Source organism: Rhincodon typus, chromosome 32 (assembly GCF_021869965.1).
Source record: "Rhincodon typus isolate 14 chromosome 32, sRhiTyp1.1, whole genome shotgun sequence".
NCBI lineage: Eukaryota > Metazoa > Chordata > Chondrichthyes > Orectolobiformes > Rhincodontidae > Rhincodon > Rhincodon typus.
This window is the reverse complement of record NC_063363.1, coordinates 1,924,043-1,950,501: the sequence shown is the minus strand read 5'-3', so window position 1 is coordinate 1,950,501 and position 26,459 is coordinate 1,924,043. Positions and strand designations below refer to the sequence as shown.

Below are 26,459 nucleotides of genomic sequence, written 5' to 3'. Positions count from 1 at the left end.
ACCTTCGCTCCTCTCACCACCGATTTATACCATTCTCTATTACCACCCACCCTCCCCACTTGAATGGCTTCCTACACCATGCTGCTATGGTCAGTTACCCATCCACATGAGTCAGTCCCTCAAACCTGTTGATCAAAGTCAACAGCAGAGTTTCCTCTATTACTGCAGCTGGATCTGCATGCTTCCCGGACTCCCAGTCACCCCCTCTGCCTTTGACCAACTCTCAAACTCTGTTAATATGTTCTGGCAACTCTCCCTTCTCCCCATTAACCTGCAATGCCAGCAGCTCAGGCTCCAGTTGAACAGCTGAAGCTACTGACGCTGCAAATATTTTACAGGGATTGCATGGTTTCCTACAAACTCCAGTGTGTCCATCATTTGATTGCAGTTCTTGGCAGGTGAATGTTGCTGGAGGTTGCTGAGAGTTAACCATTTGTGTCTGTTTCCTTTTAGCAGAATTGATTGAGGATCCATGTGCTGGAGGCATTTGTACCAACTACAGTTTATGCCGACAGGGTAATGGTGATCTCTGTGGCTGCCCAGAAGAGCCAAGCCCATACAGTGGTAAATATGCAGAAATACTGAATACCTAAACTAAATACCGAGTAGGTGAATCTCTAACTGAAGGAGGAATGGTGTAGGAAACTTTCCAGCAATATGTTCAGGTGGAAGCTGTTTCATTCACATAAATGTGAAAATAGATATCTTATGGTGAATTAGCTGCAGTTTCCTGGGTTGGACTGGGTAAATTAGAATTCTCACTGAATAGTATCAGTGCAGAGGCGACCAATATGTCCATGTCAGTTCTCTGCTGTTAATTCTTTAAAAGGACTGATGAGGCAACTTGCACTTCACTGTTGAATCTGATTGGCTGTTTGACTTTGTGAACCCTCTCCCACCATTAATTGAACAATATCCGTATGTGACTAAGGGAGGGCTACTCAATGAAAATTCCAAAGACTGATGCTATTCTTGCTCCACTTGCTGACCAGGACAGGATTGGGATTCGGAAACAGCTCCAACCCCAATCCTGCCCTCCCAATGTGAAAATTCAGTCCATGGTCTCTGATTACAGATTTCCATAGATCAACCCCAGTTACAAACATCAGTAACCTGAATTTATTTATTTAGATCTTATTCCAAAGGTTAATTCATGGTCACAAATATGGAGATTGAGCGACAGATCCTGGACCCTGTGTGAACTGGCAAGATTCCTCCAAAAGAAATAACATTCACAAATAAATGGTCCAGAAAGTCAAGACCATTCGTTCAATAAAAAGCAAGAAGTTACTTTCATATTTTTCAAGATTCTCAAATTCTCAATTTCAGTCAACTAAAAATTGAAAGTTATTTGTCAGAAACAGAAAATTGGGTAATTAATCAGAATCTTCATTAACTGGAATGTTCAGACGCCAGGAAGAAACCTTTTCTGTTTGTGGTTCATACTGCGAAATCCTTTAAATCCATCTCGGTGGTTCAACAGACCTTGTCTTAATATCCCAGCACAACACTCCCTGAATACTGCACTGAAGTACATTCTTGGCATACATAGCGTTCGATTGTCTAGGGCACCAAAACAGGGGATTTGGCCCAACTAGAACAGGCTGGCGTATATGTTTCACATGGACCACCTCTCACTTGATTAATACCTCCTCTAGTTTTCTCTCCTTTCCTATTTACCCAGCTTCTCCATGCATGTGTTTCTGCTGTTAACTTGAACCACTGCCTAGTTCCACATACAACACTTGAGGGAAAAGACTTTTGCTGTGAATCGTCTACAGATTACACATTTGCACCCAGAAGGGCCTGCTATCAATTCAAAGGGTTTTCAGTTCAAGACTGCTGTATGTAGATTGGTCCATTCACCAAGTTTTGCTTCTTAGACAGTTGTCATTCACTATTAAATCCTGTTCCTTCGCCGTGCCATTACAGATGATATTGTCCAGGCAGACGTGGTGTGTAAATATTCACAGATGGACGTTTATATTTCCAAATGTCAACTTTATCAGTTGGGCTTTGAGCGTGAAGATGTTCGAATTAATGATATACGCTGTATGGGGTCGGAAGGAGATGATTTTATTGCATTTCACATCAATAATACCAACCACAACTGTGGCAATATTGTGAAAGTGAGTATTTCTTACCTGTAGTATTTGTCACCAGTAGATTTAGTTAAGTCCTCATTCTTAGCAGGTGCAATCAATTGTTCTAGCATTTTCCCCAGTCACATTTCCTTTCTTCTTCCAAAGACTCAAGTCCTTTCAGTTAAGGAGTTTGTAATTAGTTTCTATTCCTGTCCCTTCTTTGGAAGCTGAGTCAAGTTGCAAGATGCATAGGCCTGTCAGGGAGGAGGGAAAGGGATCATTGAGCTCAGGGCGGGGGACACACTGGGTTCTCTGGGATCAGAGCTTCAGGAGGAGGTTTGGAGAGAAATGTGTTGGGACTTGAAGTTTGACCTGTGAGAGTGGGAGCTGCTGAGGATGAATTCCCCTCTGATTTGAGAGATTATTATAGAACAAGAGTAAGCTTGTCTATCAGTGTCTGTCCCAGAGTTCCCTCAGGTCTGGGCCAGCTGGGAGCTGGGACATCCTTGCTGTATGCTCTCTCAGTTATTAAACGCAGAGTTAGAGGGTAGATTGATAATGACAATTAACAGGAGGAAACATGCTGAGCTGAAATCATGGTTTACTCTTTGAAAGTGACCATAAACTATAGAAGCAGAATTAGACCATACAGCCCATTGCGTCTGCTCTGCCATTCAATCGTGGCTGATATGTTTCTCAAACTCATTCTCCTGCTTTTGCCCTGTAACCCTTGATCCCCTTGCTAATGAAGAACTTATCTAACTCTGTCTTAAATACACTCAATGGCCTCCATAGTCACCATTCTCTGGTTGAAGAAATTTCTCTTCATCTCAGTCTAAAGGGTCATCCCTTCACTCTGAGGCTGCATCCTTGGGTCCTTGTCTCTCCTAGTAGTGGAAACATCTTCTTCTCCAGATTCACTCTATAAAAGTCTCTCAGTATTCCTCCCTTATCCTTCTAAACTCCACTGAGTACAGACCCAGAGTCCTCAACCGCTCCTCATGACAAGCCCTTCATCCCAGGATTATTCTTGTAAACTTCCTCCAAGGTCAACACATCCTTTCTTAGATACCGAGCACAAAATTGCTCTCAATATTCCAAATGAGGTCTAACCAGAGTCTTAGAGCCTCAGCAGTGCATCCTTGCTCTTATATTCTAACTCTCTTGAAATGAACGCCAATGCTGCATTTGCCGTCCTAACTGCCAACTGAACCTGCACATTAACCTTAAGGAGAATTCTAAAGTCCCTTTGTGTTCAGATTTTTGAAGCTTTTCCCCATTTAGAAAATAGTCTATGCCTCTATTCTTCCTACCAAAATGTATAAATCTCACACTTTTCCATATTACCCTGATTGATCATGTAGCAGTGTTATGGTATCGTCACTGGACTAGTAACCCAAAACCCCAAGGTTTGATCTGAGGTCAAAGGTTTGAATCTCACCATAGTAAATGATGAAATTTGATTCAATAATAACAAAAGTAGAAAAATTAAACAAGCTAGCCTAACAGTGACCATGTAACCAATTTGTCATAAATAACCATCTGGTTCATTCAGGCCCTTTAGAAAGGAAATCTGCAATCCTTACTCAGTCTGAACTAAATATGCAATGTGGTTGAGTCCTTGTCCTCTCTGGACAATAAGTGCTGGCCTAGCCAGCAATGCCCACGTCCCATGAATGAAGAAAAGAAGGGAAAATGGACACTGGACACCAAAATGGACACCAACACAAGCTCATGTGTGAAGCACAGAAAGTTCACGTGGCTGATTTCTTGGAGAAAGGGTTTTCCTACAAGAAGAGGTTGGGCAGGCTGGATCCATATTCACTGGAGTTTAGAAGAGTGAGGTGAGGTGAGGTGATCTTAATGAGACATAAAAGCCTGGTGGGATGACAGAGCGGATACTGAAAGGATTCTTCCAATTGTTAGAGAGATTAGAACGTGGGACAGTTTTAAATAAACAGTCTCTCATTTATGATAGGAATGAGAATTATTTTTTCCTCCCAGAGGGCAGCGAGTTTTTGGAATTTTCTTCTTCAATTCAAGTATGGTCACTGAATATTTTTAAGACCAAGGTAGATTGACTTTCCTATTCATCAAGTAGCTAGGTATTTTAATCAACCTGTTCATAGATATTCAAACATACCTGTGGAGCAGGTGGGACTTGAACCCAGGCCTCCGGGCTCAGAGGTAGGGACAGTACCTCTGCAACACAAGCGCTCTTAGAGTGCTAGGTCTGCTTGCCAGGCCAGAGATGGATGGGAACACTATGTGTACAGACTGTCCTGTAGAATATAACAGGATACTAGTCTCAGGATGACAGTATTCTCTCTCGACAGACAAATGAGACGCATATCATGTACATAAATACGGTCTGGATCGAAAGTCTGAACAACACAGACAATGTCATTACTCGTGATAGAGTCATTAATGTTGAGTTCTCCTGTGCCTACGAACTTGACCTGAAAGTTTCTCTTGAAACTGTTGTGAGGCCAATGCTGAGGTAAGTGATGCCCTACATCAGATATAATGGCGTTCCATCTCCAGGATCCTGCCAGCACTGAGCACGGTGTCTATTGCAGCAGAGTGTGTGAGAGAGGGACTGTCTCTGTGTCTATGTGTGTGCAGGCAGGGTATGTGTGGATGGGGGAGCAGGTTGTGTGGCAGTGTGTGTATGTGCATATGAGCATGAGTGGGAGAAGGGCAATTGATGAGAAAGCAGATTTTGTGGGGTTCTAGGTACTTTGCTGAATTATCATTTATACTGTGGTTGTTAAATCTGTTCAATGAATAAATCTTCTCTCTGGAGTGTTCCTGAATATTTTAGATTAGATGATATCTATATATTGGCCTATTTGAGGCTGCAACCGACAGATGCACAAATTATTGAAATTGTACACCTCCCATTTCACTAGGGGCAACCACAAACTCTTGTCTTTCAATAATTTGTTAAAATTGCAGTTTAGCGGTTACAATGCAAAGAAGTAATATTAGCTACAGATCCAATCTCACTGTTGCTACTGAATTGTAAACCAGGAGGCATTGAACCTCATTTATTGTAATCTTCAACTTATTGTAATTTATAGAATCAAATTATTTCATACTGTACCGTTTGCCAATTAAACTAGTGCACTGACTTAGCAGCACCAAGGTAAGCTACACACAAATACTTCTCCATCCAGGCCAAGTTTCCATCTTTCAGTAGAGGGTAAATTCCTCAAATAAAATATCCAAGGTCTTCGTACAAAAGTAAAATACAACAGATGCTGAAAATGTGAAATAACTTTCTGAACAGTGTGTGGGAATACTCAGCAAGTCAGGCAGCTTCTGTGGAGGGGAAGCAGGCCATTGACTCTTCATCAGAATCAGCTGAATATTTTGTTTTTAGTTTAATCACATTCTGGCTGTGATGGTTAAATTTCAATGCTGGGGTCTGTGCCCAGGTATGTGTGGAAAGATAGATTTAAATTCGTCATGGTATTTATTTACTGATGTAGCTTGTTTATTGCAGTGTTGTCAACCTCACTCTTCCCACCAAAGAAGGTAGTTTCATCACCAAAATGGCTCTGTATAAAAATTCATCTTACAAGTTTCCATATCGAGAGGGCGAGGTGACACTCACAACTCGGGATGTCCTGTATATTGGAGTGTTTGTCGAGGGAGCAGATGCCACTCACTTAATTCTGATCATCAACCGGTGCTGGGCCACTCCATCCCGGAATCCAAAGGATCGACTACGCTACATGATAATAGAGCAAGGGTTTGTGTGAACTGTTTCTAAGGTTTTCTTTTAATATGGGCACATGATGTGAGTACAGATCCCATCCCTAATTCTCAAGCACATATTCTTGCCAAACAGCTGGAGTCTGTTTGCTGGGCTGTTTCACTGCAGCTCAAAGTGATCCTGTGCAACTGGGTACCTCTCTCTTCAGTCAGAAAACAGAACTCAGCCCCCAGCCCCCACCCCCACAATCCTTCAGAAATCTTCTGAAATACTTTTATTTCATAATGCTGCCTTCATTTCATTTCCCCTGAAATCAGCCTTTTCGTTGTCTACCCTATTTTCTCATGAAATTAGTTTGATACAATCATTACCTCGAGTTTTGATATAAATTCCCAGGAGTTGTTTGTAATTGTTTATAATGCCCCTCCTCCAAGGGGCAAGGGTGTTTTGCAGCTTCCAGTGGTTGTGGGAGGAGGTAGGTTACATATTGCCCCACCCTCTGATCCATAATGATGGCATCTCCTCCTTCTTGCTTTGAGTAGATGTCCAAACTCAAAGGACAACACTATCGAGATGGAGGAGAATGGAGTGTCTCTCACCTGCCGTTTCCACCTAGTTGTTTTCAAGTTTATCGGTGATTATGAGGAGGTCCATCTGCACTGTGACGTGACACTGTGTAACTCCGATACAAATAACTGCAGAGTTGTGAGTAAGATCAGCCTCCTGTTAGCATTTCTGACTGAACAAGCTTCCAAATCTATTCATACTATTATGCAGAATTTACCTGGTGTTTGCTTTTGAAACTAAACCCCTCCAATCAGATTGTCCATTCCTCAAACGGGACCTACTCTAGGCAACAATTGATGCACTGAGTGAGGATTGGATTACTGAATGTCAAACTGCTCACACAGACCCTTTGTTCAGAGCTCGTATAATGAAACTGGTACAAATACCCAAACTGTCCCTCTATAGTATCGGAAGAGTCTGAGCTATATAAACATCTCTTCCAGTTGGTTTGGTGCTGGGGTAGATTGACTGAATCTGTGTTGGTTCTTGTAGACTTGTCCAACAAACAGCAGGAGGCTCTCCAATGACGACTGGCTACGAACAAAACAGCAGATTCTGTCTGTTGGACCCATCAGGAAAAGAGGTTAGTTTCAATCTGGTTGAGCATTTCACATATTGGCCAGGATTACTCCCATCATTACATGTGTAAAACCTCCTCAGATAAAAGCAAGCAATAAGATAATAAGGAGAGGAAGAAAGAGAGAGAACTGGTCAGAGGGTGCTGGATGGGCTGTCACAGAATACCCAGAATGCTGGTTAACAAAACAGTTGCTGCCTCTTTGGCCAAAGGGTTTACCTTGCACAAAAAACCCATAAGATCATAAAAAATGGGAACAGGAATTTTCTGATGAAGGGTCTAGGCCCGAAACGTCAGCCTCTCTGCTCCTATGATGCTGCCTGACCTGCTGTGTTCATCCAGCCCTGCACCTTGTTGTCACAGGAATAGACCATTTGCCCTCTCAAGCCTGCTCGATCAGCCATGATCCTAATGTCCACTTTCATGCCTTTTCCCTGTAACCTTTGCTTCCCTGACTGATCAAGAATCTATTTATCTCAGCCTTAAACATGCACAATGATTCTGGCCAGTCAGCTCTCTCTCTGAAGCAAGGAGACCCATAGAAACACAACCATCTGAGAGAAGAAATTCCTCCACATCTCAGTCTTAAATCAGCACCCCTTATTCTGAGACTATGCCTTCTGGTCCTAGACTCTCCCATGAGAAACATCCTCTCAGCATTTACCCTGTCAGGTCCCTTAAGAATCCAGTATCTTTCAATGAGATCACTTCTCATTCTTCTAAACTCCTGAGAATCCCAAACTGTTTGGCCTTTGCTCATAAGAGAATCCCTCCATACATACAGGGACCATCTGAGTGAACATTCTCTGAGCTGCCTCCAATGACGTGATATCTTTGCTTAAATAAGGGAACCAAAACAGGTTTCAGTATTCTAGATTTGTCTCACCAACACCTTGTACAGTTGCAGTAAGACTTCCCTACTCCTATTCTCCAACCTCCTTGAAACAAGGGCCAACATTCCATTAGCCTTCCTAATTACCTGCTTCCTCTGTGTGCTAGCTTTGTGTTTCAGCTTTCTGGAGTTATTTTTTCATTTAAATGATAGTCTGTTCTTTTGTTCTCCTTTCCAAAATGAACATCACATTTTCCTACACTATACTCATTTGCCACTTTTTTGCCCACTTAACAAATCACTATCTGTGTGTAAACTGGTTGTATCCCTCTCGCAACCTGCTTTCCACCTTTGCGTTGTCTGCAAATTTGACTACAGTATATCACTTCTTGCCTCCAAGTCAGTGATAGATGTTGAAAACAGTTGAGGTTCCAGCATTGATCCCTGCTGGTCACAGATCACCAACCTGAAAAAAAACCCTTAGCCCACTTGCCCATCAGCAATTCTCTATTTATGCCACTGTGGGCTCTTCTAACAACATTTTGAGAAGTACCTTGTCAAAACCCCTCCCCAACCATGAGGATTCACATGATGCTTTTACTGAAGTAAAACATCCCAAAGGCCCCTCACAGGACTGTTAACAAACAAAATTTCACAATGAGCCATTATTGGAACAAGTGTCCAAAAGGTTGGCTAAAGTGGAGGGTTTTAAAGAACCTTTTCAAAACAAAGAGGTAGAGGCAGACTTCCAGAGCTGAGTTTTGAGGAAGGGTCACCAGACCAGAAACGTTAACTCTGATTTTTCTTCACAGATGCTGCCAGACCTGCTGAGCTTTTCCAGCAACTCCTGTTTTTGTTCCAGAGCTGAGGGCCTGGACCTGAAGGTCACAACTGCCATTAACTCTGTCTATACCCCTTTATCATTTTATAAACTTCTATAAGGTTGCGTCTCAACCTCCTACAGTCCAATGAAAGAAGTCCCAGCCTCCTTATAATTCAAACCTTCCACACCCAGCAACATCCAGGTAAGGATCGCAAGGTAAGGGGAGGCAATGGCTTAGTGGTATTATCGCTGGACTGTTAATCCAGAGACTCAGATAATGTTCTGGGGACCCGGGTTTGAATCCCACCATGGCAGATGGTGGAATTTGAATTCAATAAATATCTGGAATTAACAATCTAATGATGACCGTGAATCCATTGTCAATTGTCAGAAAAACCCACCTGGTTCACTAATGTCTAGCGAGTGACGCCCTCATCCTGTGAATGAATAAAGAAAAAAAAAAATCTCTTCTCAACCCTCTCCAGCTCAATAATATCCTTCCTATAACTCGGCGACCAGAACTGGACACAGTATTTCAGAAGAGACCTCACCAATGTCCTGTACAACCTCAACATGACTGCCCAACTTCTTTACTCAAAGGACTGAGCAATGACAGCAAGTTAGCCAAATGCCTTTTTAATCATCCTGTCTATATATGACACAAACTTCAAAGAATTATGTATCTGAACCCCTAGATCTCTCTGTTCTACAAACTACACAAGGTCACACGATTAGTTGTATAAGCCCTACCCAAGAGTGTTCAACTTGTCAAGTCTTGAGGTAGTCAAGGCATAGATGGAAGACTTTGATAATATCATAAGTCCAGTGCACATTTATGGTCTGTCCTGTGAGCCACTGAAATTCACAGGACTCTCTGCACTATTCCAGTATTGTTCGGGTGCCTGGATGTGCTATACAAACACTAATGAGGTAGACGGTGATTGCAGACCCTGTGTGACATTAACAAAAGTTTAACGGCATTGTTGTGAATGTCTTCCCTCTTTGTACAGCAGCTGATTGGTGTGAGACGGACAACGGTGGCTGTGAACAGATTTGTACGAGTCAGGTGGAGCACGCAGTCTGCAGTTGTACCACTGGATTTCTGCACTGGGATGGCAAACACTGTCAAGGTAGGCTGCCAACAAAATGATTTTTCTTAGTTTTGGAACAATCAAAATCAGTTTGGCCAGACCAGCAGGTTGGTCAGTGCGGGGCTCGGTCAGCTCACATACAACAATGCCGAAGGCAGGTTTCAAAATGTGATTTGTGCAATGGCTCCTGATGTGTGTTCCTCACCTACATGTTAATGCTATTTGCCATCCAAAATTAACCATTTCTTCTTTGTGTCTCTGCAGCTTTAAGTGCTTGTAGTGAGCCAGCGATTCTCCCCACACTTCTAGTGATGACACAGCTGTTTGGCTGGGTACTGATAAACACACCAAACCTGAAACTGTAACAACAGTGAAGACAGAAGCAATCACTTTGGGAACAGGAGTACAGTGGCATTGATCAGAATTTAAGAAGCAACGCATTTTTGTACTGTTGGGGAATTTATGTTGAATTAACTTTGTTTTATTTAAGTATTAGTACTATAGTGAAGGATCATAAGGTCTGGATTTTGTGATTAATTTAGAGGCATGAGAACTCAATCCTTTAGCTGGAGGTAGTCTGAACTGTTCTTAGTTTTAAGATTTCAGCCTTTTGCTGAGTGTAGGAAGATCAACTTGAAAATAAAAACAATTTCATTAGAATTTAGGCTCATTCTGATTTAAACCATCTTAGTTTCATCAACCTTTACGGTGGAGATCGGCCTTGACCTTATTGAGCCTGCACTAGTGGCCAAATGGCCGAATCCCACTCCTCTGCAAATAGACTTGAAGAATTAAAGAAATATCAGGAATTACAATAGAAAATACTACTCCAGCTCACTTAAAAATTCGTATTAAAATTAGTTGGTTCAAAACACAAACACCTGCAATATTCATATTCCCTGGATAGAGGGCAAACAACTGATCACAGCCAATACTGTGACCAAGCACTTAGACTAATCAGGAGACTTCTTTTCTAATTCATTTGTGGGATATGGGCATCGCTGGCTGGTGAGAAGGTGGGAGTGAACTGCCTTCTTGAACCACTGCAGTCCACCTGTTGTGGGTTGACCCACAATGCCCTTAGGGAGGGAATTCCAGGATTTCAATCCAGCGACAGTAAAGGACCAGTGATGTATTTCCAAGTCAGGATGGTGAGTGGCTTGGACGGGAACTTGAAGGTGGAGGTATTCCCATCTATCTGCTGTACTTGTCCTTCTGGATGGAAGTGGTCATGGGTTTGGGAGGTGCTTTCTGAGGATCTTTGGTGAATTTCTGCAGTGTATCTTATAGATAGTGGATGTAGTGCCAATCAAGCAGGCTGCTTTGTCCTGGATGGTGTCAAGCTCGAGTATTGTTGGGGCTGCACTCATCCAGGCAAGTTGGGAGTATTCCATCACACTCCCGATTTGTGGCTTGTAGATGGTGGACGGGCTTTGAGGAGTCAGGAAGCGAGTTACTCCCTGCAGTATTCCCAGCTTCTGACCTGTTCTTGTAGCCACTATATTTACGTGGTGAGTCCAGTTGAGTTTCTCGTCAATGATAATCCTCAGGATGTTGATAGTGGGGGATTCAGTGATGGTAACACCATTTAATGTCAGAGGCTGTGGTTAGATTGTCTTTTATTCATGATGGTCATAGTCTGGCATTTGTGTGGCACAAATGTTACTTGCCACTTGTCAACCCAAGCCTCGGTATTGTCCAGATCTTGTTGCATTTGAACATGTACTGCTTCAGTGTCTGAGGAGTGATGAATGGTGCTGAACACTGTTGAATCATCAGTGAACATCCTCCCGTATGATGGAGGGAAGGTCATTGATGAAGCAGCTGAAGATGGTTGGCCCTCGGACGCCACCCTGAGGATTTCCTGCTGAGATGACTGACCTCCAACAACCACCGCCGTCTTCCTAAGTGTCAGGGATGACTCTAACCACCGGAGAGTTTGCCCCTGATTCCAGTTTTGCTGGGGCTCCTTGATGTCAAGGGCTGTCACTCTCTGGAATTCAGCTCTTTTATCCATTTTTGAATCAAGGCAGTAATGAGGTCAGGAGCTGAGTGGCCCTGGCGAAACCCAAGCTGTGCGCCACTGACCAGGTGCTGCTTGATAGCACTGGTGATGACACTTTCCATCACTTTCCTGATGATCGAGAGTAGACTGATGGAGCAGTAACTGGCCAGGTTAGATTTATCCTGCTTTTTATGTAGAGGACATACTTGGGCAATTTTCCACATTGTCCAGTGCCTCCAACTGTTTCTTGATATCACGTGGAGTGAATCGAATTGGCTGAAGACTGGTATCTGTAATGCTGGGGGCCGAGATGGATCATCCACTCAGCACTTCTGGCTGAAGCTTTCACAGAATTATCTTTTGCACTGATGTGCTGGGCTCTTCCATCATTGAAGATGGGGATATTTATGGAGCCTCCTCCTCCAGTGAGTTGTTTAATTATCCACCACCATTCATGACTGGATGTGGCAGGATTGCAGAGCTTAGATCTGATCTGTTAGTTGTGGGATCACTTAGCTCTATCTATCACTTGCTGCTTATGCTGATTGGCATACTATTTGGTGGCTTCACCAGGTTGACCCCTCTTCTTCAGGTATGCCTGGTGCTGCTCCTGGCATGCCCTTGTGCACTCCCCATTGAACCAGGGTTGATCCCCTGGCTTGATGGCAGTGGTTGAGTAGGGGATACGCCAGGCCATGAGGTTAGATTGTGGAGTACAATTCTGCTGTGGTTGATGGCCCACAGTGCCTCGCCACACAACACGATGGAGGTTATTCTCAATGTAGAGGCAGGACTTTGTCTCCACAGGGACTGTGCAATGGTCACTCTTACCAATACTGTCATGGACAGATACAACTGCAGCTGGCAGATTGGTAAGGATGAGGTCAAGTATGTATTTCTCTCTTGTTGGTTCCCTCACCACCTGCCGCAGACCCAGTCTAGCAGTTATGTCCTGTAGGACCCAACCAGCTCGATCAGTAGTACTGCAGCCGAGCCACTCTTGGTGGTGGACATTGAAATCCCCCACCCAGATCACATTTTGTGCCCTTGTCATCCTCAGTGTTTCCTCCAGGTATTGTTCAACAGGGAGGGAGGGAGGGAGCGAGCGAGGGAGCGAGGGAGCTATGTGGTAACCAGCAGGAGGTTTCCTTGCCCATGTTTAAGCTGAAACCATGAGACTTCATGGGGTCCGGAGTGAGTGTTGAGGACTCTCAGGGTAACTCCCTCTTGACTGTATACCACCTCTGCTGGGTCTGTCTTGCTGGTGAGACAGGACAAATCCAGGGATGGCAATGGTGCCTAGGACATAGTCATACTCACAGAATCATACCTTACAGACAATATCAGGATGTTGCTTGACTAGTCTGAGGCAGCTCTCCCAATTTGGACACTAACTTCAAGATGTTAGTGAGGAGGACTTTGCAGAGTTGACAAAGCTGTTTCTGCATTTTGTCTGCAGTTGACATTTATGTCATGGTCATCAGTACATTCTTAATTCCAGATTTCTTTTTATGGAATTCAAATTCAAACCCAGGTTCCCATAACATTAGCTGAGTTTCTGGATTAACAGTCTAGCAATAATACCACTAGGCCACCACCTACCCCTGTAGGTGCAGCGGCGTGATGCATGGGGGAAGAGGGGCCCTCAGCTGTCCAGGGTAGGTTGATATGTGGAGAACAGACAGCTCAGTGACCGTGGAATTCAGGCACCAACCAGCTCAGCCTCATTTTTGAAGAATAGACGGTCAGACTGGAAAATCACAAACTACACACAAGGGCAAAAGTAATAGAAGCAAATATTTCAGCCACAAGCTTTTTAATTATATTTCAACATTATAATTATAATGAAACATTTCTTTAAAACCCAGATCCCAGAAACAGAATTATATTTTTTCAAGTAACATAATGTCTTTACTAAATCTTACATGAGATGCTATTTTACAAAATTAGATAAAAACAAATGAAATATGTCAAAGTTCTAAACTTTAAAACTATAGGTTAGGGGAGGCAGCAAGGTTAGTGTAGTGTGCAGGGCAATATAATAGGACAGCAATAGGGGCTACACCAGATGTGTATACACGTCAGGAGCAATCCGCAGAGTTAGAACATGCAGTCAAGTAACTGACGTTTGAGAGCTGAAAGTGATTGTTTCAATCAGACTTTACAATGAAATCCAGCACTAGGTTCACATTAACTGCTTCTGTGCTCACTTTGTAATTGGTACAAAACATCAACAACTACATGACAGTACTTCCAGCTTAGTTATGGGCTGACAGTCAGCTCAGCAATGAAACTACTCCTCATAGCCACATCTGAGACCAATTACTGAAATAGAAATCATAATTAAACACGGCATGTCTGTGGAAACAGCTTCTTAAACAAGTGGCACAGGAATGGATAGGAAGGTCCACTTACTGTGTGTTTCACTGTTCTTGGGAGGTGACATTCTAAATGCTTGAAGGTAAGTCTGGTCAGCCCAAGCCCAGGATTTTAATATTTCCAACATTTTATTTCGGAAACCAGGTCTACCTTTAATAACCAAATAATTTGTTTTTCCAAAACTTCCCTCTCGGTGAGAAATAGATGTTTGAGAAAAGAACAGATTGTCTCAGGTAAATGCGTTTGCAAGCACTTAAAGTACAAATGAACTGCACATGCTCAGGGAAACGACAGATTTTAAAGTTCATCGTTCTAGACTGAAACAATTACCTGCTCTTTAATCTGCTGCTTCTCTCCATGTGGAGGTTTTGCTAATAAAGCAGCTTTGGTCCAGAACCCCGATTCTACAGCTCATCAGGATACAGCAGCAAATGCAGATGGTTCTGAAACCTGTCTAACCTTCTCAGATTTATGCTGCAGCTATGAAACTGTAAATAACACAACATCCTCTCATACACCAGCAGTCTTTAACTCTCCTTCTCACATCCCAACTGTGTCGTGGTTCTCTCACACCCTGTGTAATAATCTCTTGCACCCCTATTCCATCTATTTCACTGCCCCCAGTGTTGGAACCCACAGCTTGAATTCCATTTATTGACCAGATCTCAATCTTCGTCTGCATATCAGCTCAACGCAGACTACAAAAATAAAAATTATAACAAAAAGATTGCATTATCATAGCAAGTGGATACAAATAAATACATCTCGATTTCTTCAAAATCTAAATTGATTTTCTTCCGAATTTCTGTACATTTGGTTTTTGGACATGTGGCGAGTGAGATCAGTTCTATAATCAACAGAGGTGCGTGTACACAAGGGAAGGCGATTATATCAACTGTTCCGGAACTCACCAGTGCATCGGAAACCAGCAGCGCTCACTGGTAACTGGCAGGACCATCCCAAAAATGACATGTAGAACTCAGCGGCATTTACAGAATCAACATTTGGTTCCACAAATGTCTCCAAAGTCCAGAGTTAACCGGAGCTTTGAGGGATCAGATCCAAGCACCCACATTTCAACACCAAGTCTGGCTCGATTCCATATCCAAACGGACTGCATTAACTGTCTCCTGTGGAGATAAGACAACATTTAAATTTGAAGCAATAGTTGATTAAAAAGCACCTTGAGGCTGTCCAACATTTCAGCTGATCAAGGCTGATCTTCAATAAAAACTTCATGTTCTGCTACTCCCTAAATCTCCGGATTCCTGAGAAACCAAATATTAGTCAATTCAGATTCAAATTTCATCAACTCTGGAGCATCCAATCACAGGTGATCCACTCAATGACATGGTCTTCTCACTACGACCCTCAAATCCATGTTGTGAATCCTTCCCTTGTGTCTATTTCAACAGCATTCTCTAAAACCAATCCACAATTGTTACTGTTGGCACTGGTTTTCAGATTGTTCACCATAGTAATGATTTATGTATTATTAACTCAAAATAGCATTTGTTAAACTAAATTACTTTCATATAATTCTGGCTTTCTCATGATACTGTTTGCTGCATCAATTCAGGTCTGTAGAGATGGAGGAGTACAAACTAAATAGTGCATGTGCGGGATTTACATGCGTGCATTCAACACATTTGAAACAAAATAGGAGAGAGTGTTATATATTTCTAATCTCTTAGCAAATAGGGACAAAAACATGAATGATGAGATATTTCGGGTTGAAGTACAAAAAGGAATCTCATGATTCCACAATAAAATGGAAACCCTCATTTTGGAGAAGAGTCTATTTCAATCCTCGTGAAATTAACACGCCTAGTCCAGCAAAATGAAGGTGCAGTGCAAACTGATTACTTACTTGTTCTCTCATGTGACGCTGCTGATTCCAGGATCTGCTGACTGTAATATTCCAACTCCACCTCCTGAAATCACAGAGAAATGCATAAGATTGCACTGGATATACAGAAACAGGCTGCTTAGCGTGTTTCAATTTACAACCGTAACGGTCTGCAACGGGGAGGTGATGGCCTAGCGGTGTTATCGTTAGACTATTGATCCAGAAAGTCAGTTAATGTTCAGGGTTCAAAAGGCAGATGATGGACTTTGAATTCAGTTAAAGAAAAAACTGGAGTCAAGAATCTACTGATGAGCATGAAACCATCGTTGATTGCCAGAAAAAACCATTTGTCTCACTAATCTACTTCAGGGAAGGAACTCTGCCATCCTCACCTGGTCTGGCCTACATGTGATTCCAGACCCAAAACAATGCAGTTGACTCTCAACTGCCCTCTGAAATGGACTACCAAGCTACTCAGTTCAAGGGTAGCTAGGGATGGGCAACAAATGCTGGCCAGCCAGCAACTGCCACATCCCATGTGAATATTAAAAAATAACAAGTTGCTCCCTCACATGCTTAATGAACTTCCCTTAAATACATCTATTCCATTCACTTCAGCCATTCCTCATGGTAGAAAGTTCTACATCCTCACCAATATCTGGAGAAGAGGTTATAAAATTTAATATTTGACTGAAATATTCAAAATCATGACTGGTGTAAACAGCCTAGGTAGGAAAAAACTGTTATACTGTTATAATTGTGAAGGGATTGAGAATGAGGGGGCAAACATTTAAGGTAATTGGCAACAGAAGCAATAGCAACAGGAGGAAAAAACTATACAATGAATGCTGAATCTGGAAAGGAGGCAGATTCAATTGATAGATTTAAAAGGGAGTTGGAAAAAGATGATTACAGGGAAAAGGTGGGGAAAATCACATTAGGTTATCTGCTTCTTCAGACAGCTACTGCAGACACAATGGCCCAAATGTTTTTCCCCGATGCTGTAATCGTTATGTGAAACAAAACAAACAAAGCTGATCAAGCAAAGTTTTCCTTCTTGAAATTCATGCTGAGCATTCATCATTCCACCCCTTTTATCCAGATGCTCTTCCTTCCTTACCCAGGTACACATTATCCTTTTCCTTACCAAATTGAAGATCACTGGTCTAGAATTCCCCAGGCATGTTGGACCTATTCTTAACTTTGAAAATACATTAGCAATCTTCCAGTTTTCTGGCACTACATCATTTTCTCACAAATTATTGACTATGGTTGTTTTGTATTATGGATTGTTCTAAAATACTTTGAAATGATGATCATCCTCAATCATTTGCATCAACGTATCTCTTTTTATCCTATTATTTCCCCCTCCCATTGAGATTCTGTATCAAGGACTGGATCAGAGTCTGTTAACCACCTGGAACAGGGAGCAGAATGTGATGTAATTCTTTGCAATATGTCACTTCCCTTCGTTGTCTCACTCACTCCGTGTGACTCCATTTGTAGGGAAAATGGAGAAAATATTATTCCGCAATAAAACAAAGAATTATGGATGCTGGAATTCAGAAACAAAAACAGAAATTGCTGGAGAAACTCAGTAGGTCTGGCAACATCTGTGGGAAGAAAGCAGAGAGTTAACATTTTGAATCCAGTGACTCTTCATCAGACCTGTTAGTAGCTGCTGAAGCCACCAGGGTAGAAAGGAAGAGTTGAGCAGATAGGTGGAGACAGAGCTGGAAGAGAGACAGATAGACAGAAAGAGATATGAAAGGGGTATCTAAACAAGGGGAGATTGTTCTACCCAGCATCAATGATGATTCCTTCACTCTCGATTTCAAAGTTCAAGTCACCAGTTTCCATTCAGTTCCCAGGAAGTATCAGAGCCTGGATAGGATTTAAGGAATACAGCAAGACTAACAGTGCAGTTTCAATGCTCTGGGTTGCCCTTGCACAGAGTTGATATCATACATTTCCTAAAGATAAGGAGTCAACATCTACAGAAATTCTGGTACCTCAGTATCTCCAACTGTCAGTTAACACAGCAATTCCCAGCAGCTAACAGGCAAGCACATAATTGCAAAAACTAGCAGGTCCATTCTGGTGTTTGTAGTCCACACAATCCTCCTCACGCAACTTCATCGCATCCCAACAACAAAACCTTTTATTCCTTTCTCTCTCCCTTGGGTTTCTTTGGCTTCCCATTAAATGTATCTACACAATTCACTCTGACCACTTTCTATGCTAATGAGCTCCACATTCTCACTATTCATATATTTACTACCCATCCCTAGTTGCCTTTGAGGTGGTGGTGCCTAACCGCGTTCTTGAACTGCTGTAGCCCATGAGGTCTAGGAACACCACAGTGCTGTTAAAAAAGTAAAAAAAAGTCTCCTGAATTTATTACTGACTTATATTGATCCCCGTTGTTCTGGTCTCACCACAATGAGAACACCTCAACCTATTAAACATTCTAAATAATTTATAAGATCTCTATCAAGCCAAATGTTGGTCTTCTCTATCCTAGACGAAAAAGCATTAAAGTTAATCATCAAAAAAAGCACTGGAGCTTTCAACCAGAACCCATTTCAGCTTCTGATCAGGGCCCCACCTGGAGTTTGTAAACACTCTTCCTTCCTAAAAAATGTAGTTTATAAACACACAAGAACATTTATGCATGTCACTACTGACAGCGACACCAGCTCATGCTCAGTGATAAAGTGAGAAAATCCACCAGTTCCATCAAAGGAGCCTGACAATGCTATCGCACCAAGGGTCGGGGTGACTGATTAAGTATTTACCAAGAAGGGTCATACCTTTAAATGTTTCAGATCAGACTCTATGCTTTGTATCAATTGAAGGATTTGATTTTGTACATCCAACGAAGGAAGCAACTGTCCAAATTCCACACCTGGATGACATGGTCCAGTGACACTGCAATCCTCCCTAGCTTCTGTGCTTTGGGTAGTACAATCCACTGAACATTCAGCCTGAATCACTGACATGTCAGTTTCATCAGCGGAGCTCCCCTCAGTCTGCGGAAATCCGTCCAGGGTTATGTAATTTCCTGTTAAAGGTGAATGAAGATAATTTTAATAAGGAGCAGCAAAGCTTTGGACAACCTGAGTTTACTGAATAGCTCAGGAGCCTCGGATTAAACGGGTTAATCAACAGTATAACTCTCTATAGAATTACCAAGACATCCCAGCCAATGGACTGGTGATGTACGAACACTACTGACCAAATAACCAGTGTCATGGGAAGCTCAAAGGAAAATGTTTTGAAATACAGAACTGGCCCCCCCCGATATCCCTTCCCCACAATAATCCATGATCACGTTCCAAACTGTTCTCTGGAAATAACTGTAGGAGGTAGCCAAATATATTCACCTGACACACGTGCTTGTGACTTTGGCCTCTCGTCTCTGTTGGGACTGGAGCAGTTCTGCTGTGGCCGATGTTCATCTGCATGATCTTCTGGGGCATCATAGAATCTTTCTCCGCTGTCATCTGTTGCAGGGTCTGGATTGTGCTCTTCAGTGTGAGCTGCCTCCAGCGTAAGGTGACGAGAAATTTTAGTCCTTTCAGTAAGACTTGTTTGAGTTTCCGTTTCTTCCAGGGTCTCATTGTCTAATTCTACCTGATGCTGCTGAACCTTGTCAGATATCTCACCTTGACAATACACTGTACAATCCAGTGGCCCATCTGCCCCTAGCTTTGGAGAAGTCAGGCAACTGTCCTCCTCTGGAAGGTGCTGAAACGAGCCTCCATCACTGCCATCATCATCCAAATTCAGCATGTTAAATGTTAGCAATTGCTTCAAGGTGTGAACTTTGGAGGGGTAGAGAATGACATAGAATTATTCAGAATGTACAGTATAGAACCATTTAATTCCAAGAACATGCTGAAATCTGTGCTCCAATGGAGCCTCCTCCAAACTCACCTTCTCAATCAGCACAACCGCTACTCCTTCAAGTGCTTCTTTAATCTCCCCTTAAATATATCTACTGAACACAATTTCTCTCATCACTTCCTAAGGTCGCATGTTCCCCATATTCACCATACTTAGAGGCATTTTCAGATGCAAAACTATTTACCCATGCAGTACTCAACAACTATACAGTCAAGTATTCAATGCCTGAACTTTAGGTTTTAAGGTTGATGTATAATCCTGGCTCCAGTAGACCGGGAGTAGCACTTGGAACACAAACTGCTTTATCTTACAACATCTGGTACAACACTCAGCCAGTCACTCCCCACTCCATTTCCTGCTAAGATGAATATCTTGCCACAAAAGAAGAAATTTAGAGCTCAGAAGAAGCCACTAGGCCCTTTATATTAATGCCAACAAAAAAAAGGTCTCTGCGACCTATTCCTACTACTGCCCAGCTCTTGGGCTGTAACAGTGTGTTAGACCCAAATATGTTCTAACTATAACAAGGGTTTCTGCAAAGGAGTGGCAGATGGAATACAGTGTGCGATAAGTGTGCGGTTATGCACTTAGGTAGGAAGAGAGGCATACTCTATTTTCTAAATGGGGGAAAGCTTTGGAAATTTGCAACATGAAGGACCTTGGGAGTTCCAGATGAGGATTCTGTTAAGGTTAACATGTAGGTTCAATTGGCTGTTAGGAAGGCAAATGCAATGTTAGCTTTCATTTCAAGAGGGCTAGAATACAAGATCAGAGATGTATTGCTGACGCTGTATAAGGTTCTGATGAGAGAATATTGTGAGCATTTTTGGGCCCTGTATTAGTATTCACTGTGATTCAGTGTGTAGCAGCCTGGCCTTCGAAACACATGGCTCTGGGTTCAAATCCCACTCCAGAGTCTGAACACAAAATACAGGAAGGGAAGAAACTGGAAGTAGGAGATACTGAAAAGGGTTTATACTTCAGCAGAGGAATGAAGGAGAGTTTGGCTTGTACATTTACAACTTTAAGGCTGCACTGTGGTTCAGTGGTTAGCACCAGGGACCCCGGTTCGATTCTTCAGTGACTATCTGTGTGGAGTTTGGATGTTCTCCCTATGTCTGCATGGGTTTCCACTGAGTACTCCAGTTTCCTCCCAGACCAATGACGTGCAGGTTAGGTAGATAGGCCACGCTAAATGCCCCAAGTTGTCTAGGGATGTGCAGGCTATTTGGATTAGCCATGGTAAATGCGAGGTTACAGTATTGCAGGTGGGTCTGGGTGAGATGCTCTTCGGACGGTTGGTGCAGACTTGATGAGCTGAATGGTCTTTTTCCATAGCGTGGGGAATGTATGATCCTAGTTAAGGAAGCGTGCACTGGCATCGGAGGAGGTGTACAGAGTTTTACAAGAAGGATCCTGGGGATGAAGAGCTTGTCATGAGGAGTGGTTTAGGACTCTTGCCCTGTACCCAATGGAGTTTAGAAGGATGAGGGGAATCTGATTGAAACTGACATGGTATTGAGAGGCATGGACAGAGTGGATGTGGAGATGTTGCTTCAACAAGCAGGACAGACTAGGACACAAGGGCACAGCCTCAGAGTGAAGGGACGATCCTTTAGAAGTTAGGTGAGGAGAAATTTCCTCAGCCAGAGGGCGGTGAATCTATGGAACTCATTGTTGGTGAAGGCTGTGGAGGCTAAGTCATTGAATGTATTTAAGTCAGAATTAGATAGCCTCTTGATTAGTAATGGGATCAAGTGTTATAGGGAGAAGACAGAAGAATGGGGTTGAGAAACATATCAGCCGTGATCAAATGGTGGAGCAGACTCGGTGGGCTGAATAGCTGAATTCTGCTCTGACATCTGGTGTTCTCTCACCATTTCAAGCAGTGAGTTTGAGACTGCACAACCCTTTGGACGAAAACGCACCATCCACTCTCTTAATTCTTTGACCACTTACTTTCAAACTAAACATCCCGGTGACTGACCTCTCTGCTAATGGAAATAAATCCTTCCAACCTACAATCTAGGGCCCACATCTTCTAGAATCATAGAATTTTATGGTACAGAAGGAGGCCATTAGATCCATTGTGTTAATATTGTCTTATAAAAGAACTACCCAGCTAGTCCCATTCTCCTGCCCTATCTGTATATCCAGATCTCTTTTGAAAAATTGTATGTAATTCACCAGCATTATTCTCTCATAAAGCACATTCTAAATCCTATCAAATCTGAGTAAGGACGTTTCTCCTCAACTCACTCCTAGCTCCCCTGCTGACACTCTTGAAATTGTACCAACCAGTGGAAACAAAATACCTTCTTCACCCTGTCAAGATTGCCCATAATTTTGAATACCTCAATGAAGTCACTTCAATCTTCTCTGCTCCAAGGACAGCAAGCCAAATTTCTCTACAACTCCCTTCAACATCCTGTTTCCAAGACAACCTATTCAATCTTTCAAAATCACTAACATTCACTAAATCACCTCTACACTTTCTCCATGTGATCGCACCTTACCAGGTGAACAGGAAACTGAACTTTAGCTGTAGACTAATTAGTGTTTATACAGTTCTAGAATAATTGCTCTGATTACAAAGGAAAGTATCCCGCTTGTCTATCTAACCTGCCTCCCCTGCTACCTTCAGGATCTGTGGGCGTACATAATTGCTCTGTTCCTCTACACTTTTCAGAATCCTACCATTATTGTGTGGGTGATTGCTAGCTGAGATCGGAACTCTCTGAAAACCATAACTGAAAACGAGGTTACAATAATGCTGTCTGTGTTGACTAGCACTGGAAAAGCCCAGCTGTGGCTCTAAGAGGCATCTTGCCATTTGCACAGGCTACAATGTATTGTGTTCACTTACGGTTTGTTAGTGCAATCTCTGCTCGGGAACAGGAGAGTGGTGAGCCTGAAGACCGACCCTGGTTTGAATAGTGTTGCTCGGTGTTTCTGTAGGGTAGCCTTTGATCAGTTGATCTGCGGAGGCTGGAGTACTCCCTTGTGGGTTTGTTCTGCTCATCTGTCTCCTGCGTGGAGGGGACTACATGAGGTTTCTGCTGGTTTGACATGGAGAGATTCAGAGTGTCTTCAGTCCCAGATAACATTTCTTTACCTGCAATGCAGATTGGCAATTACTCAAACTGGTAGGACATTTTTTTCTGCTTTAACCTGCACCTGCATTCACCATGCAAGTTTGGCCTTCAGTAAACAGGCACGTACACACACAATCCTGTAGCATGCTGGTCAGGTACCTGCAACAACCAAATTGTGATATTAACAAGATTATATACAGGATCGATTGTGCATTCATGTCACATATACTTCCTATGAGGAGATTTGCCTCCCTACAATCACAATCTGCTACCTCCAGTTTTCTATCACAGCACAGACCTGGCCATGACCCAGGTAAACTAAACAGATCAATTTACAGAGATCATATAGCCAGAAAACAACTTTAGATAAAGACAGCAGTAAACGTCCTGAGCTTCTTAATAATCTATTCAAGATTCAATTGAGGTATCCCAGAATCTCTTGAATCTAATTATCAAATGGTTCCTCAGCATTTGATAGCAAGAACTCAGTGAAAGATTCCAGATGAACAGAAAGTAAATGTCATAAGAATCGGTATCAATTCTAGTTTGAAGGATATGCAACCAGAAGCTGCTCAGTCTCTACACGTCTCCTTTTCTTCCAATAGCATTCTTTGGAATCCGAAGACTAACCATACAATGAGATGCTCTCAGAAAAGTGACAATGTAGACGATTCATTTTCTCATGGGCTCAATGCAATTAAATACAAGACAAATTAGTTCAGTCAGTTTCCTCTACACACTGAAGCTATTAAGGGGTTTGTCACAAACAATTCAAAATACTTAATCACTGACATATTAAGCTCTGATGGATTTTGGTACCTTGTGGTGATTCACTGCTGCCGAACATTCTTCCTGAAACTTTGCCTGATCCACTTTGCTGCAGTGTGCTCAGATTCTCCTCATCTTCTTGCTCACTCCTGTGGAAATATCTGCCCATTACATTTGTTAGGTAACAATCTGGTACCATCATGGCCTCATTTTTAAAAGACCGTCTCCCAGGTATCCTAGACAAATGATCATCCTGTACACTTCATAACAGTATAATCAGCAAACATGGGCCTGGAGGAGCGCTAGGCTTATTGAAAGATGTGTTTTAAACAGAAGGAGATTGAAGTGTTTCAGGAGAGATAAAAGTAAAAAACTGTGGCTGACGGAAACCCGAAACAAAAGCAGAAAGTGCCGGAGAAACTCAGCAGGTCTGGCAGCATCTGTAGACTGAACAGTTCTGATACTGGACTTGAAACATTAACTTTTATTTTTCTCTTTACAGATGCTTCTGCTGGGAGGAAGTTCCAGATTGTGGACTCTAGATAATTGAAAGGATGACCACCAGCAACGGGATGAAGACAAGAAGGGAGGCACAAGAGACCAGAACTGGAGGAATTTGTTCTGGAGGTAAGAGAAGTAGATTTAAGAATAGCGAAGAAACAGACAGTGATTCTTCAGGTAAGAAATAGTTTGAGTCTGCTTTGACTGGCAACATCTATTTAATTCCAAAGATTTGCTTTTGCACAATTGCAGAATTACAAAATCACAAAACTGTTCCTGGTTACTCTGTACAGAACTCAGTCAATGGACCAAGTCTCATTCCGGAATGCAAGAAGGCAACTGGCCTTTGTTACCATGACATTAACAAAGCTTTGGCTCCAAACTGAGATACACCTGCTCCACACATTCTCCCTGTCCTCAGCAGCAGCTAGGCAATAGCTGTATGTGCCTATTGTGCTAACACATTTATCAAATGTTACCAATTCATCTTTGAAAAGTTAGCAAGACTGAATTACTTACTCCGTAACTGCTGGCTCAGGGATCACATGGTGGCTTGGAGGTTTAATTGATCCTGATGTCTGTGTGATTAAATACTGCCACCTGTAAATTCAACAGGCAAAGATCACTCACCAAACAGCATTTTAAAATTCCACTTTAAACTCTGAACTTAAATAATATTGACTTTAACCAAACCAAACCAAAAATATTGACGCTTCATGCATTTTTTTTAGTTTTGAAGTAGTTATCCACTTCTCTATTAGATGCTGCTGTGGATTCTGTCCCGACAGTTATAACATTTGGAAATCTCGGACTATTTATACACTCACCTAAAAGTCCTTCTTGCAAATGTTACAAAGTGTTTACAGCAAAAGAGATTCACTTCCCCACTTTCAATCAATAGTAAATTCTATCATACAAGATCATTATTCGCAGAGGCCCCTATATGTACCACTAAGTTTTACACACAAATATATAAATTAGGTGCAGAATTAGGCCATCAGTCCCTCAAGCGTGTTCCACCATCTATGGCTGATCAGTTTGTTTAGAATTGAACATTCCCATCAACCCCAATAATGGTGGATTCCTCTGTCCAACATGCATCTAACCACCTTGCTCTTAATAATACTCAACGAGCTCACCTCGACTGCCTTTGGAGGCAGAGTGTTACAAAGACATACAACCGTCTGAGTAAAAGGATTTCTCCCTAAGCTCTGTCTGGATTTTTAATTTTGTCTGGACTGATCCACAAAAGGAAACTCTCCTTCCAGCTCCACCTTGTCAAGACTATTCAGGATCTCATACAGGTCAATCAAGTCACTCGTCACAATTTCAAAATCCAGTGGAAATAACCCCAGTCTGTCCAATCTTTCCTCATAAGCCAACCGGCTCATTCCTGGTGTCAATCTAGTAAATCTCTTATGAACCAGCTCCATTGCATTTACATCCTTTCTTAAATAAGGAAATCAAAACTACACACAGTATTTGAGTTGTGGCCTCACAGTCCAAGACTGCAGACTGGAGTCGTTTCTACTGGATTTTAGATGATGTGGTGGACTGGGGTGGACAAGGTCAGAAATCACATGGCACCAAGTTATAGTGCAACAGGTTTATTTGAAATCACAAGCTTTCTAAACACTGCCCTTCATCAGGTGAAGTGAAGGAATGCACACACACACAGAATTTATAGGCAGAGAGACCAAAAGATCATAGAAATGGTGTGAGTGGAGTGTCGACAAGGTGCGATAGGGTTAGGGTTAGGGTTAGGGCCTGAAGAAGTTACCCTCCTCCCTCCGGACAAACCTCAGGGGATCTCTCTCCCACTGATCCATCTTCTATCCACCTCCCACTCTCTCCCTATTTATTTCAGAACCCCCTTCCCCTCCCCCTTTTCTGATGAGGGGTCTAGGCCCGAAACGTCAGCCTTTCTGCTCCAATAACGTAACAGTGATGTGCATACCTCCTGCAATTCATTAGTGTATGTTTTTTTCCATTATTTGTTTACAGGATGTGGGCGTCACTGGCCAGGCAGCATTTATTGCCCATCTCTAAATGCCTGGAGGGCAGGTAAGAGTCCACCACATTGCTGTGGGTCTGGAGTCACATGCAGGCTAGACCAGGTAAGGATGGCAGTTTCCCTCTCTAAAAGACATTAGTGAACCAGATGGGTTTTTCCCAACAATCGGCAATGGATTTATGATCGTCATTAGACTCTTAATTCCAGATTATTATCGAATTCAAGTTCCACCATCTGCCACGGT

The 26,459-nt window shown here is 42.4% G+C and overlaps 2 protein-coding genes across 2 annotated transcripts in view; one reads left to right on the top strand and one right to left on the bottom strand.

Moving 5' to 3' along the window:
- Positions 1-10,319, top strand: part of tecta (tectorin alpha) — a 117,369-nt gene extending 107,050 nt beyond the window's left edge. Inside the window, exons 24-31 of the mRNA XM_048615347.1 lie at positions 454-564; positions 1,933-2,129; positions 4,421-4,584; positions 5,593-5,841; positions 6,348-6,510; positions 6,865-6,955; positions 9,615-9,734; positions 9,960-10,319. Of these exons, the coding sequence (XP_048471304.1) occupies positions 454-564; positions 1,933-2,129; positions 4,421-4,584; positions 5,593-5,841; positions 6,348-6,510; positions 6,865-6,955; positions 9,615-9,734; positions 9,960-10,060 (1,196 nt within the window). The 3' untranslated portion in view covers positions 10,061-10,319. The remainder of the gene's footprint in view (positions 1-453; positions 565-1,932; positions 2,130-4,420; positions 4,585-5,592; positions 5,842-6,347; positions 6,511-6,864; positions 6,956-9,614; positions 9,735-9,959) is intronic.
- A 3,180-nt stretch (positions 10,320-13,499) lies between these two features.
- The window catches only part of LOC109910615 (rho guanine nucleotide exchange factor 12), a 127,213-nt gene continuing 114,253 nt past the window's right edge, over positions 13,500-26,459 (bottom strand). The window contains exons 23-29 of the mRNA XM_048615346.1: positions 24,721-24,801; positions 23,752-23,849; positions 22,704-22,952; positions 19,315-19,755; positions 18,742-18,992; positions 15,950-16,013; positions 13,500-15,209 (exon numbers count right to left, since the gene is read on the bottom strand). Of these exons, the coding sequence (XP_048471303.1) occupies positions 15,199-15,209; positions 15,950-16,013; positions 18,742-18,992; positions 19,315-19,755; positions 22,704-22,952; positions 23,752-23,849; positions 24,721-24,801 (1,195 nt within the window). The 3' untranslated portion in view covers positions 13,500-15,198. The remainder of the gene's footprint in view (positions 15,210-15,949; positions 16,014-18,741; positions 18,993-19,314; positions 19,756-22,703; positions 22,953-23,751; positions 23,850-24,720; positions 24,802-26,459) is intronic.